The following is a 15,155-nucleotide window of genomic DNA, read 5'->3' on the forward strand; positions in this document are numbered from 1 at the left end:
TTCTGCATCATTACCAGTTTCTAACTCAAAAGTTGTTTTGTTAAATAAAAGGATAAAGAAAATGCATAAGAAGGAACAGGTTGTTTTATATTCTGTTGCAGAGAGAGAATAACAAAATGTTTTTTGAATTATACTGTGTCTATTAGACATATAAGAAAATTATTTCCTCAGCTACTAAACTACTAGCATATTTGTTGGATTGCATGGAAAGCTCATGGGAAATTATTGTTATGTGTGACCTTATGGTGGCGAGGATGTTTTAAGGTTACATGACCTGTGTGCATTTTAGTATTTTTCTGAGAAAACAATGTGTTTTTTCTTCTGGCAATGGGGGGCACTGTAACTTGTAAAGACAGCTGTGGCTCTAATATATAGCTTCCAGACAAATGAAAATTCACTAGGTATTTCTGTTCATCTTAACCTCTTTACATAAGGGCAATATTACAGAAGTTAATACTGGACATTTCAGTTGATGCTTTAACGAATGTTTCTTTATAATTTTTAAAGAATAATGTCATAGTGAGGTAAAAAATGTAGTTGGGAACTCACAGGGACTGAAACTTCAGCAAATTTATTGTAGCAAGAAAAACAAAATTTGGAATCTAAGGAGAACATCAACTATTCATGAATTCTAAAACCATCTTATATGCATTGAATCTGGAACTGCTTTAATAAATCCAAGAAAGCCATGAGCAGAAGCTAGCACTTTTTGCTGAAACCAAAGTGTGTTGGTTCGTGAATGTGAACTTACCCTGTCGAGAGCAGCTCTTTCCAGTTCGTTTTTGGCTACTGCTAACTTTTGTTCCAAGTCAGTAAGCTGTTGGGCCTGTAATGTGCAAGAAAAATGTTTTTAATAAATTATATTAGCTCCTTCTCTGTTGTAAGCACCTGCCATTCATTGGCAAGAAATAAAAATGTAAAAAAATATTCTGTAAGTTTTACTTAGAATGAAGGTTAAAAATAAAGTATCACAAGTCACTTGATCTATTAATATGAAGAAAATGATATTTCTGAGTAAATAAATGTACACTCAATGTTTCCCTTCATTAAAACACTTTTTCCCAAAGATCCACCTATGGTTCTTGAAATTATTTGTCACTTCTCTCATCCCGTTATATTGCTCTTCACTAGGCACTAAAACATATCTTCCTCCTCAATTCATACACAAACCTAGTGCCCAATAGATCCATATTTAGTGACAGAGCCATGAGGGGTGTAGCTAAGGTTAAAGGGGGTCTTGTGGGTGGAGCCCTAGTCCCATAAGACCTAGAACCTTCTAAGAAGAGAAGTAGACTTGCATCTCTCACTGCCCTCCTTGTCTCATTACCAGGAGGAACAGCCAAATGAGGACACGGTGAGCATCTATTGTCACCAAACCAGGAAGAGTCTTCATTAGTAACCAGATTTAAATATCTAAAGCTGGTGCTGCCTATGTTCATAAGTGCGAAAAAGTAAATTTATGTTGCATACCCAGTCTGTGGTGATTTCTTATGGCAACCCAAGAGGGTTAATACACCAGCATTCACTATATTTCTATTTGTAAGTCTCAGTTCCATTTAACTGTGTCCAATCATATCTTTCTGCCCTTTCAAACACCAAAATGGTGCTATTCAAAGAAAAGCAAAATGACTTCAGATTTGCAAGATGTTTGGCATCATCTCACCTCTTTCCCTCTGTAGGTTTAAGCAACTGCTTGACTTTTCTGAGCTACAGAGGACATTGTTTTTCCCCACTATACAGCCACTCTTAAAATGAGGACCATGAAGGCTTGGCAGTTTCGCTATCAGCACTGCATAGCGCTTGCACCATCTTGTTTTCCTCCATTGTTTCATTATCCATTCACTGTTTTTCCCCATCTCTTTACTTTGGCAGGCGCTACACTGAGCCCTGGGAGTTGCAAAGATTATTTAAAACGCAGCCTACACACTTATGTGCTAATTTTATTACCTCCAGTTCTTTATGATATCGTTTAAGAGAAAGAATGATGAATAATATTTATTTAATTTGCTTTATGAATGTTGCCATTTTATTGATCTTTTTATAACTTAAACTATTAATAAATTTGTAATACATATAAAATATTATCTTTATTGGTAGAATAATAAAGAACCCAATAACTTGCACACAAAGAAAGAGATAATAAATTTGAATACACATGCATACATAAAAGAGACAAAGAGCCATTAAGTTAGATGAGGTCAGCGTAAATGATATATTGTGCAAACAGATATGTTATATGTTTATTTATAGATTATACTTTATTTAATGTGATCATATATTTTACATAGCAAATATTATATTTACAGAGTCCTCCAGAAATATATACACACTTCAGGAAGAGAAAAACAGTATGATGTTTATTCAACAGATGGTGTTACCTCCTATGTGGGACCCTAGAAGATGTTGTGTAGCACAGAAAACCCACGCGGTGCCGGCCCCTAGAGAAGAAACTGAAACTACGTGTGCAGCAGTCTCAACGCCAAGGTCACCCAAGCAGCAGTTTGCTGGACTAATAAATGTCTGCAAACCCCTGGCCACCACTTTGAGAACCTTTTGTAATCGTAGAGGACAGAGGTACCTTGTATTGATCTCATGACGTCTCAATAAAGTTAGTATTAAAATATTCATTTTTTAAAAGTTTTCCTGAAGTGACGTTCCCATTTTCGGTGGTATCCATCTATCTGCCTACCTACCTATCTACCTATATTCAAGAATTAGCATCTGTTAGCCATGAAATACAAAATGGAGGCCACAGAGCGAGAGATGTAACATTCTGGATCTGCAGCCCAGGCTCCACTTTCCTTCCTTCTCTGTCGGCAGCCTGGACCTTGTGGGTGGCAGAACTTCCCCTCACGAGAATCTGCTGGTGTTTCGGTCATGACTTGGTCAGTGGGATGCAGAAAACTCTCACAGTAGGCTGTGCTGACATCACCATGACAAAGTCACGAGGGAGGGCCAGGCGCTGGCCTTCCTGGGGAGAAGCCCTGCTGCGCCGAAGCTGCTAGCAGAGGACAAACCCACACACTGTGGAGCCGTCCGCGCCTCCTCCCGGCCAACCCACGTGTGTCGTAATCTGCTCATCCTGGTCTTCAGTTTCAGCCTCTGAACTTGCGCTTTTTCATAGTAAATCCATTGCTATAGATGCGTGCTGTCAAGAAAACGCCTCTAATTCAGTTTATTTGAGCAGAAACTTACGTAATAGAGGGAACCGATCATGACGGCTATTTTTAGTAAGACTCTGCCACGCAATTTTGAGATTTTCGTGCTTCTGAAGAAAAACAAGGCTGGTAGATACTGAGCGTTTTCAGCTTGGGGCAAGCAACAAAAGGAACGGCAGGGCAAGGCCAAAAGATACAGTGACTTATCTGCCTTGGTAATGATATTACTTGAAATCAATGAGTAATGAGAAAAAAATATGAGCATAGCAAAAATCACATCCATTTTCATATATTCCATCCTCCCTCAGGGGGAACTACTTCCTGTCATAGATTAAACAGGATCTTACGGGCGCAGTTCCTTCACTTAAGAGAGGCAGAAGAACAGAAGAATTTAAAAGCTTGACATTTGGATCTTGAGAACTTGTCCTTACTCTGTATTAGCATTTAGTAACTTGGGCCATGTCAGTGATCTCTGTATTCACCAGTTTTTTTCTTCAAGATGAAGATAAAGTGCTCTGTGTTTCATAGACTTCATTGGCAGGATTAAATGAACTAAATATTTATAAAATGCTAAGCAAATAAATACCAACAATTGATTAGTCATGCATATTTTTTTTCTGTTATGTACACATGAAGAAGCAATATAGCCATTTAAGAAGGTTATAACTTGGCTAGAGAAATGAATTTCAATGAAAATAAAAACTTGCTTTGAAAAATCTTATTGCCACCCATTAACAAGATTTTAGTGTTTTACATGTTCTAGAAACTCCCCCAAATGACTGGGAGACAGAAGTTTATAAAAAAAGTAAGGTCTAAAGGAGTAGGGGAAGTGGGAGGGGTAGGGGAAAGGTAAGAAGGGAAAAGGAAAAAAATATGTGAAAAGGAAAAACACGGAAACAAAGTCTTCATAAATAGGGAAGGATGGAGGGGGTGAAAGGAGGGCAGGGGAATGGGGAAAATAAGAACCAAAATCTGTCATGTAAAGGTACAAAATCCCAATGATGAATGTAACTGTTTTGTATACCTAAACTGTACCAAATACACTTACTGATTAAAAAAAAAAAAGAGTAAGGAAAAGTTATTATGACAACTGCACATTTCAACCTATGGTGACACTTTGGTTCTAATTTTTACATGATCAGATGTGGGATTAGGTCAAGCACAAAATCCATATTATGTATAAGAAATTTCTGTGAAGTTAATCCATGGAAAGCCAAGGGGATTTAGGAAGTGAATTCCATTAGTTTTAATTTGACAAAGTTAAATGCAGAAACTGAAATGACTGGCAAAAGAAAAATCAGATTACTTCAGAGGATCCAGCATGATTCAATAGGACATCTGATTCAAATTCAGTGCCCTCATGATATCTATGAAGGGATTGTTTTCAGCCTGGAGAACACAATCTGCACACAAGAAGTTTTATTATATTTGAGGGAAGAACCGTGTAGAGACCCAGAGCCCAAAAGAGATTATGACTGTTAAACACAAAGTGGACGAAGCAGAACCTGAGCTTCACGAGGGACAGTGGTTCCCAAATGAGGAGTTGAGGTATCTTCTCTTTGACGAAAGCGATACACCACAATGGGAATGCTCATCTTTATCCTATGTCCATTTCTCATCGGAGCTTTGTAATATTTTATGACAGAATTCATATTATAATTCTTCATTTACTTTGTGAAAATTATGGAACTTCTGCAATTCAAGTTTTCATTGACTGAACTCTCAGGAGCTCAGTTGGGCTCCTTGTCCTTTAAGTCCTGCACTCTTGGCTTTGCCCCCTGTGATCTCTCCTTTCCCAAGAACTGACCTGGAAGTGAGCTGCCTCAACACCAAAGTGTCTTTAAGGCACTGACTACCTTTTTTTCTTCTAGGAAATGTAAATTTGTGGTTTTGTCAAATAAAGGAGATTCAAAAAACATGATGGTAGGTAGTTAAGTTTTATCTGAAATTTTAATGAATCCCTATATAAAATGTTGGCAAGTGGCTAAATCTACAAGGCTCTAAATTCATCAGGCAAATACTGATTTGTAAATCCACATTCCTGAAAAGCTCATCAACACAATGTGCTTTTAATTCTTTCTCTACTCTCTCACCTCTAGGTGAGAATATCCATGTCTTTTCTTTTAATTTTTTCATAAAAGTCTCAGTTGTTTGTATAACAGAAATATTATTTATATATTTCTGTCTTTCCTCTAAAACCTTATTAAGATGACATTAGCATTAAAATAATGCAATCTTAAACACAAATGAAGCAGCTCACTTGTATGTGAAGCACAGTAATATGTCTCAGGAGCAAGGTGTGAAGTAGGTTCAGGTAGTTACAGCGAAAGGAGACACTGGTAATGGGGCCAAAGTCTCCTGTCTGTTTTTCTTCGTTGAGCTGTTAATTTTTTTTTAAGATTTCTAGCAGACACTTTAATTAGCTGCAAAATTCTTACCATTAAAGATAGTAAACATCCCAGACACCTTTTCAAGTAAGGAGTTTTATAATAAAATTCTAACAAACAAATACTATACCTCATCTTAGGAAACCATTCTTTTTAGAAACAAAGGGAAAGTGAGTCTAAGTGTATGGTGCATTTTAAAACAAAGATAAAACCTAGAATAGTGTGTGTGTGTGTGTGTGTGTGTGTGTGTGTGTGTGTGTGCATTACCATGATGCAGAAAGGAGAAAAATACGAGAGATATTCTTCTTAAGAAATATGCAAGAATTCCAATTTTCACATATTCCAGGTGATTAACTGAGATAGACATGCATAGAAAAGAGCTTAGATCCTAACATACAAGAGATTGCTCTATTTTCCTCATCACTGAGCCTCAACTCTCAATGATCCTGCATACATAACTCTATATACTGCATAATATTTTTTGTTCTTTTTAAGTCAGGAAAACCAGTTCCCTGATGAATGGAATATCTTGTTCAGTGTCACGACGCTGGGAATTTGAACACAGCAGTTGGAATTTGAGCCTAAGCAGTCTGTATCTATACCTGGAATTCCTCATGGTTTTTCACCCAGGAAAAACAATGAATTCACAAAAGGGGGGTGCTTTTCATTGCTAAGTAAATGCCCTTGATAGTTGATGAGTGGATCATGATCACATTGGATTTTGATGAAAGATTCAGTTCTCTTTGAATACATAAAATACTCCTTGCTCATTGGCACTAAAGTAGAAATTTTAGATAGCGCTTGGGAGATATAACATGTAAAATACCACTATCATCGTATCTACATCCAGCTTTACCATACAGTTAACAAACAAAAATCTATAAAGGCTTTCTGTTTCTGAACCATACTCTGGGAAAAATGTAAGATTAACTTTGATTTAGATGTGATTTGTGGCAATACCTGCTACTTTTAATATTAATACCTGGCAATAATCTCGAGAGCTAAGTGTTTGAATCGCTCATATATGCGTAAGTATTAAATTTCAATACAAAATTATGCGAGTAGCTTAAACATTAACCCTAGTTATAAGTGCTTTTAAACATGAATTTTAATGTACCAAATAAGCAGAAACACTTTTCAAGTTTAACATTTTTGTAAATAAAATCATATTTTCAACACATATGAGTGTATGTACGTGGTAGTTGTGCTACTTAATGAAAATATATGCTGCTTAGCTTTTTATTTTACATCCTGGATATTCAACTTCCTCCCCACAAGGACACCTGCTCTTTGGGATAGACCACCACACAACTTGTGTGAGTTCTCTGTGCTCAGTTCTGGTGAACTTCTAGTGTCTTCTAGTGAAGACACAAATTCTGATACAACTCACTCAATCTCACCTCCTTCATCAAATGATTATGAGAGGCTTAGGGACTTAGTTTTATTTCAGGCCAAACACAAGAAGTTATACACTGGTGTTTACTAGCATAAGAGCTGTTTCTTCCTCATCTAAATGAGGTACATTATGTTAATTCTTGCTCTTTGTAGAAGAGTATGATAAACTTAGGTGTAAACTGATATATGCACCATTATTAGAATAAAAAAGAGTATGGATCTGACTCTGTTAGATAGAACAAGACTAGCAATATATGTATTAAATATATAGCAAACTCTGTTCAAAACATGCTTACAATTAAATTAGTCTCACATTTTCAATTAACAGAAGTAAAAAAGTTGTATTTTTTAATAGATTAAAATTTTCTTATTTAAATACGTATAAAAGATTCAAATCATCTTCTGGACCTGGCAGAGCAACTAGTATGAGACTAGTCCTCCTCTCCTAAACAACTGTAAGCCATTTATACCAGGCTGTGGATCTAGTGATACAGAGAACATTTGTAAATAATCTAAAAACCTACAAAATATTAGGGAAATGTAAAATGACTTCTGCTGTCTCTAACAACAATCTGCTTTGTCTGGTTCAAAATTAAGAGGCATTAGAGGCACTGACCATGAAGTGGGACATCTGGCCTCATCCCTAACTTTGAACACCTGCTTCCTGTGCACTAGAATAGATAGCTAGAGGAATCTTGAGGTAAACTCCCTAACTACAAGGAAGTGTTACATCTGGGTTAAAGTGAACCGTCTTGTTAATGTAATTTGTACATGGGCAATGTGAACTGAGGAAATGAAAAGTAACCACCTGAATGAGGTCATAGCTGTAAAACCTATACAAGAGGAAGCTGCAGACAAGTAGGAGATTGATCACTGGCACTGCCTTTTTGAGTGTGATTGACCTTTGCTGGCAAAATAAACTTTTTATTTTACTTCCATTCAGCTCATCTCTATGCATGTGTACTTGCCAATTCCTTCTGCGATGCTAGAAATATGGGAAATTCACTGACTACGTTAGTTTTCTGCTTGAGAACAATTTCTCACTGCATAGAAGAGCTGGGACCCTAGCAGGTTACTGTGGTTTCACTGAGTTGTACAGAATAAGCTCTGGGGCAAATTGACTTAGGGCAACATAGAACAGTGGGGAAAACAGGCAGACAACTCCTCAAGGCAGTTTAGCATAGTTTCCTTTATACCTCCAAGTGAGATTTTGTCTCTACAGGCCCAGTGCCACAGTGAGGTGCATTATGTGAAGCAAGTCATCAAGCAAAGCTAGATGGCTGAGAGAACAGAAACACAGCTGTAGGGAGGCAGAATGGCAAAATCTTGTTAGCCCCACGAAGATCAAGATGGCGACCTACAGATAATTAGGTGCGCACAGAGATCTGTTGGCACACTATTCCCCACAGGTCAAATCCTGCCCAATGTCTCCTTTTATAAAAACAATTTTAAGTAAATTCACATCGTTCATTAGTTTTTCATAACAACTTGCATGTTTCATTTTTTTTTTCACTTCCCCTTCTGGTTTTCCAATACATGTATGTGCAAGTATTTAATAAAATGCTGAAGATTTTGAGGCCCTCATCACATTTCTACAAGCACGTTTTTAGATACTCAGAAGCAGCTTTTGAGCTCTAGTGGTAGAAGGGAAAAAACTGTGCTAGAGAACACATAGCCTACAAGGACTGAAATACACACCATGAAATTATAGAACGTGTTTGTTGGGTCCTATCCCAGAGCAAGTCTTCCCTTATGCCTAACTTCAGAAATTATAAATAAAAAGCAGACAAGCTTTAGATAGCAAGGAGATTGTTAGAGGTTAAGCTCAGTTAAGTGAGAGGACCTCAACACCCTACAGCCACGTAAAGGCAGAGCAACTAAACAAAAACTTAATAAAGAAGTATCAGATCTTAGAAAACCTCTAAAGAAATGGACTATGTAGATCTGTACAGAATGTTATACCCAAACTACAGTAAAATGTGTACTCTTTTCAGAAGCACATGGAACTTTTTTCAAAATAGATGACGTACTAATCTATAAAATTTACTTAAATACAGAAAAAACCAAAATGACCCATATATACCATTAGATCATTGTATACTGAAACTAGAAATCAATCACAAAAGAGACCAAAGAAATTTTGTGACCACTAGGAAGTTAAAGAACATTCCACAGGCCCTAGAACCAGTCAGGAAGAAATTTAAAACTTTCTAGAATCAAATAACGATGCCATTAGTACTTACCATCGCCTGTGGAAACCAAAAGCAGTCAGTCATAATAGAAAAATCTATTCTGTCAACACTCACATTAGAAAAATAGAGCTCTCTCAAATAAATAACCTAATGATGTGTCCAAAATACTCAAAGAAATCAAGACAAGGCCAAACTCAAACTTAGTCTAAGGAGGGAATTATGAAGATCAGCGCACAAACTAAGCAAACCGAGGCTAACAAAACAATACAAATTAATGAAATGAAGAGCTCGTTCACTTGTCCGATAGCAAAATAGAGGGGAAAAAGGAGAAAAAAACTTATCAATGCGATTAGAAATGAAAAAGGTGAAATCTTGATGGACACCACTGAAATCTACAGCATCACTAGAGCCTACTTTGAAACACTGTACCCCAACAAATGGCAGATTTCTGGGCACATAGGAATTATCAAAACTGAATGAAGAAGACATAAAAATTCTGAGTAATCCAACAAGGGGCAATGAAATTGAAGCAGCAATAATAAAAAAGAAATCTACTAACTAAGAGAAGTCTGGGAATCACTGCTGAATTCGAGGAGAATTTCACGGGGGATTATAACACAAATGCTCTCAAGCACTTCAGAGGAATAGAAGGGAAAGCGTACTCCCATACTCATTCCTGAGAGCTGGCCAAGGACATAGCTAAAAAGAAAATGGCAATTCCATCTTTGTAATGAATATAGACACAAAAGTCCTCTACAAGATATAGAGTGAAATTATCAAGAGCTTTAGACCTCGAGACCAAGTGGGCTTCATCCCAGCAATCCAGCAATTATTGCTCAGCATATGCACATTGCTCCATGGAATGTACCACAGCCTCCAAAGTGAGTTTGAGTATTTATTGCCAAGAATTGGCCCAACCCTATAGAAATCAAAGTAATTCCTGCCATTTTAATTGCTATTCTATGAGAATAGTGAGTACAATATTTACATGGCCCATGTATTGAATATAAAAAAAAAATACCTGAAGAGAGCTATTAAAGTGCAATAAAGAATCAAAGCACTGTGATCTCAGTGAGCAAAAGAGTGATAATCTCAGTGCATCATCTTTTATTAACAGGGACTGAATGGAAATTCTAGAGAAGAAAATGTCACTGGGTTGGCTTAAATAAATGAAGAAGGCAGAAGGAAAGCTAATAGGTAAAACTGATACTAAAAGACATTATCCATTCAAAGGAAGACCGTGGAAAGTAGAGAAGTAAAGAGCATGACCAAGAACTTAAAGGTCGTTAGAATAGTGGTACTCAAATTGATGTATGTGCACTTAGCTAGCAGAAGAAAAAAGAGTATGAAGAAAGAAAATAGCACATTTAAAACTGTTAGAAAAAGCTACAAGAATGATGTGAAAGAAATGACAGAAATTATCAATAAAAGAAGAATACAGCATATCTATGAGTTAAAATATTAAACTGAGTTAAATATTTCACATTGTTGCATCATTTGTACTCTCTAAATAAATGTATAGATAAAATGCAAACCAAATTGGGGTTATCACAGGGTTTATTTACAAATTTCCCAAACAGTCTCTGAAACCTGCATCTCAAATATTTTTTTTAAATCACTAAGGTTTTAGGATTTATCACAAGCCATAGGGTCCGTATTGTCTTCTTTCAATATGAATGCTAAAGCCACATTAAGGAAGGAAGTGTAGTACGTCACTTCAGTAAGCATATGCAATAATGGATCAAATATTTAGAAATTGAATTACACATATTGTTAATTGAAAATGTACATAGTTTTCTGATTCTTGCAAAAGAGAAATGTATAAAGCACACTAAATTCAATAAATAGCAATAAAGCAATTGGAGATTTTAAAGTGTGCGTGCGTGTGTGTGTGTGTGTGTGTGTGTGTGTGTCTGTGTGTTTATAAATTGGAGATTTAAGTGTGCGTGCGTGTGTGTGTGTGTGTGTGTGTGTGTGTGTCTGTGTGTTTATAAAACCAGCCTTGATTTTTCTTCCCACAATTCAAAATGATGATTTCAGGAATGAATGAAAGGCTGAAGTGTAAAATATATATGTATATTTATGTATACAAAATGCTAACTATACAGAACTTCTAAAAGAAATTCTTTGCGTCCATGGCATAGAGAAAGATTTCTTACATAGACAAAAGAGCTCAAGCATTGAGAAAGTGGATAAACAAAATTTGTTCAAATTTAAAATTCTGCTCTTTAACACAGATTACTTTTGTCCAAATATGTTGCTATGTGTTTATGTTTATTAGCACACCCTTGCAGTATCTACTGATGAAAGTTTCTGAGGGAGTTGGTACACGTACGTGATACACCTTACTTCTCTTTAAATCCTTTTTCCTTCCTCTCCTTTCCCTCTTCCTTCCATCTGTTGGTCTCCATCCTTTCTGCAAAAGTTCTACCTTCCTGTTTCCTAACATTTGTCTTTTATTTTTCTCTTTAATTTATCGATGAATTGGGCTTTTCGTAAAAAGACCATGCAATATTGAACCTTGTGTGCCTGATTTACTTCACGTAAGTGCTGCTTTAATATCTATATCTTTGATCCATTTTGATTTTAGTTCAGTACATGGTGGGGGACACAAGTCTAACTTCAGTCTTCCTCATGTGGATAGGCAGTTTTATCACCCCTCTTTGCTAAAAAAGTTGTCTTTCCTCCAGCACATGATTGTGTCTCCTTTGTCAAAGATCGGGTAGCTGACTGTGGATGGGGTTGTTTCAGTATCTTCTGTTCTGTTTCCTTGATTCTCATGGTGTTGTCTTTTCATTTATCCTCCCATATTGGACTTTAAATTTCATCCCAGCCTCAGTGTCCCTTTGGCACTGAACTGGAGATGCTCAGTGTCACCTGAGTCCTCATTAACCCATGACAAGTCCTGTGAGGTTCTCTTCTAGCAGGCAGGAAACCCTGACTTTGGTCCCCAGCACTGCACACCTCAGGGCTTGAGAACTACCGCCCAGGTTTGGGCAAACTCAGCTTCTACCCAACACCAACTTCCGCCAGGCTCTGCACAGCCTGGGTTTGAGCTCCCGCACCCGGTGGGTGCCTGGCTCCTCTCCAATACTGATGATGTTGCCCCTACCTAAAATTGAGTGGGGAGTATAGCAAGAAAACCAAAGAAATGATGCTCTCAGCATCATTCCCAAATAGTTACTATGCCATTTATTTTACTAGTCCATAAGTATTTAAATACATGTTGCTAGCTTGTATTATCCACATAGAATGCATATGAAAGAAAAATAGACTATCTTACCTGTAGGCGAGAAGAGTCACAGTTTCATCCCATGTTTTATTTACAGAGGGACCTGAATGGCAGCTGTTGTTCAATCCCGTTGCAAAGTAGATGAATTCTTTTATCAACTTTGGTCCTATATACACCTAGTTGCCTTAGGAACGATGCTAGGATTTTCCATCTACTTTTTCTAATACTCTAGATTTTTAATTGAATCTAATGGGCATACACCAAATGTACAGAAATTCTCATACTGTAAGGTTTACTGTTAGTGTAATTAACAATAAAATACTTTTCCCTTCATATGAAGGGCATACTCTGAGCTTCACTTTATATTGTGTATTGTTTTCCTTGATATATATGAATCTAGTTCTAATATATCACTTTGAGCTGCAGTCTAGAAGCATCTCATTTTTCTTTACTATGAAATGCATTGATTTCATGAAAATGAAAATTATTTAAAATTTTCTGTGGATCTATGTTGTTTTATATCAAGTGTAATAGGAGAAAAACATTGCTACAAAAATGGCACTATATCATATTACACAAAGTAATTATTAATTTTCAGAAACTGAGATGAAATGGAAATTATTTGATTTGTGCTTTCCTTTGCTTACACAAATAGAATGAGATCAATATACATTCAAAACATTTTAAGTCCTAGCAAACTAACAAGTAGCTTGGTGATTAATTATGAAAATTAATGCCTACCTCAAATAATATTTGACTAATAATGAAAAGGAGATTTTGTTGTATCTGTATTATTGTATTTCTCTTTTATTGCACAACACATATCCTTTAGTTCAATTTTGGTTTACATTTTTTCCTTTTGCCTTCTTTTCTGAGAATATAATAATAGATGTCCCTTTTAAACTATCGGTTTGTAGCAGGTAGAGCTTCCAGTTCTCAGTCATTGGCCCTAAGCATTCTCATGAATTCTAAATTCCAAACACTCTTTCCTTCTTCCACAGATAAACAGTGTGGTCAAGGCTGGAAAGAGGCCATTGGAACATTACTGGTGCAAAAAGCAGTGAAATTACCATAGAGAAGAATCTGTGCAGGTTCTTTACAACAGCTACAAGTAGAATTCCCATATGACCCAGCAATCCTACTTCTAGATATTCAACCTAAAGACTTTAAATCAGTACATCAAGTTATTTGATATTTGAACTGTCCTATTCATCTTAGAACCACTCACAGTAACCAAGTTATGGTATCAATCAAAGTGCCCATCGATAGATAAAGCCATTGAGGAATGCAGACCCAACTGAAAACTCTTCACCTTGTTTACTAAAAAAAATGGAAATCTTGTCATTTATGAGAAGATGTGTGCAACTGTAGAACATTATGATAGGAGAAAGAACACCAGGCACAAAAAGACAAGCGCTGCAAGATCTGACTCATAAGTGGAACTGAAAACAATGGCGCTGGGCAAAACAGAGCTAAACAGTAGTTATTGGAGGCTGGAGTCAGCAAAGGAGTTCGGGGAGATTTTGATAAAAACACACAAAGACTGAATTAAACAGAAGGAGTGAAAGTCGTGATCATTTTCTTTGATATAGGTTGCATAGCATGGTGAATATAACAAGAAATAATATATTGCACATTTCAAGATCACCGAGAATAAACTTCACATGCTCTTATCAGAAAAGTGGTAAATATCTGAGGTAATGATAGACTAAAATAATTTTATTTAATTATTCAATTATACCCCAAATTATAGTTTTTATCATATATAATTATGCTATTAAATATATATAATCAAACATACATTTTCTTAAAAATGAAGCTGGATCAAGAGATAACATTCAAACGAGGCTCTAATGTCAAATTGTGTGATCCTAACTTATTGTAATGAGCTATTTTCACTCCAACAGTGTAAAAGGCACACTGAATGAGATACATCCTCAATACACCTACAAATTTTAAAATTCCAGTCCTCCAAAGACTTTTAATTTATTTATGCATACATCAGACATGTAATGCTACCTTTCCCCAAGGAATAATTTTTTTGACTCTTGTGAAATATTAATCTAGCAGAATCTTGATATTTACCATGTAGTTTTTAATCTTAACTCCTTGAAACATCAGCACTTTCAAACAAAGACTTTTCTAAAACAAAAATAAATTGGGGCCTCAGAAAATCTCACTCCCGTGAAACTGCTATGATGTGGCTTGTGCGATAGTTGGTCATTGACCTGTCTGGAAAATCATCCATTAAGATCCCTCCAAAATACTTACCTTCCTTTACTTATTTCACTTCTGTTCAAGATTTTCTTCCTTCTTATCAGCCTTATGTTTATGTCTTCCTCCCTACTCCCTACCTAAATGTAAGAATTCACCCAAACTTTAAATTCATTGTACACTTAAGATTCATCAATCCTAATTTCATCTTTGCTGTAAACAAAATTCCTTTATTTAAAATATTTTTCAAAAATATACCCAATCATAATGTGCTTCTGCTTCCTTATAAACTTCTATAAAACTGAGCTCACAAACTTCTCATTCTTTATATTACGATCAATGGCATATTGTATTAGTTTTCAGATTTCATTGTAACAAAACAACAGCAGCTTAATGCTGGATTAAAACAATAAATATCTACTATTTTAAAATTTGAAGGTCAGAAATCCAAACTATGTCTTCCTGGGCTGAATTAAGGTGTCAACACATCTGCTTCCCTGTGGCCGTCCCAAAGAAGAATGTGTTCCTCCTTTCCCACCTCCTACAGGCTACCTACATCCCTTGGCTTGTAGTTACA

General features: G+C 36.2%; 1 protein-coding gene across 1 annotated transcript in view; it reads right to left on the bottom strand.

The window, feature by feature from the left end:
* Positions 1-15,155, bottom strand: part of Luzp2 (leucine zipper protein 2) — a 226,892-nt gene that overhangs the window by 56,072 nt on the left and 155,665 nt on the right. The window contains exon 8 of the mRNA XM_010603363.1: positions 752-826. Coding sequence (XP_010601665.1) covers positions 752-826 — 75 coding nt within the window. The remainder of the gene's footprint in view (positions 1-751; positions 827-15,155) is intronic.

Source organism: Fukomys damarensis, unplaced genomic scaffold, assembly GCF_012274545.1.
Source record: "Fukomys damarensis isolate Sample0158 unplaced genomic scaffold, DMR_v1.0_HiC HiC_scaffold_16, whole genome shotgun sequence".
NCBI classification, from domain to species: Eukaryota; Metazoa; Chordata; class Mammalia; order Rodentia; family Bathyergidae; genus Fukomys; species Fukomys damarensis.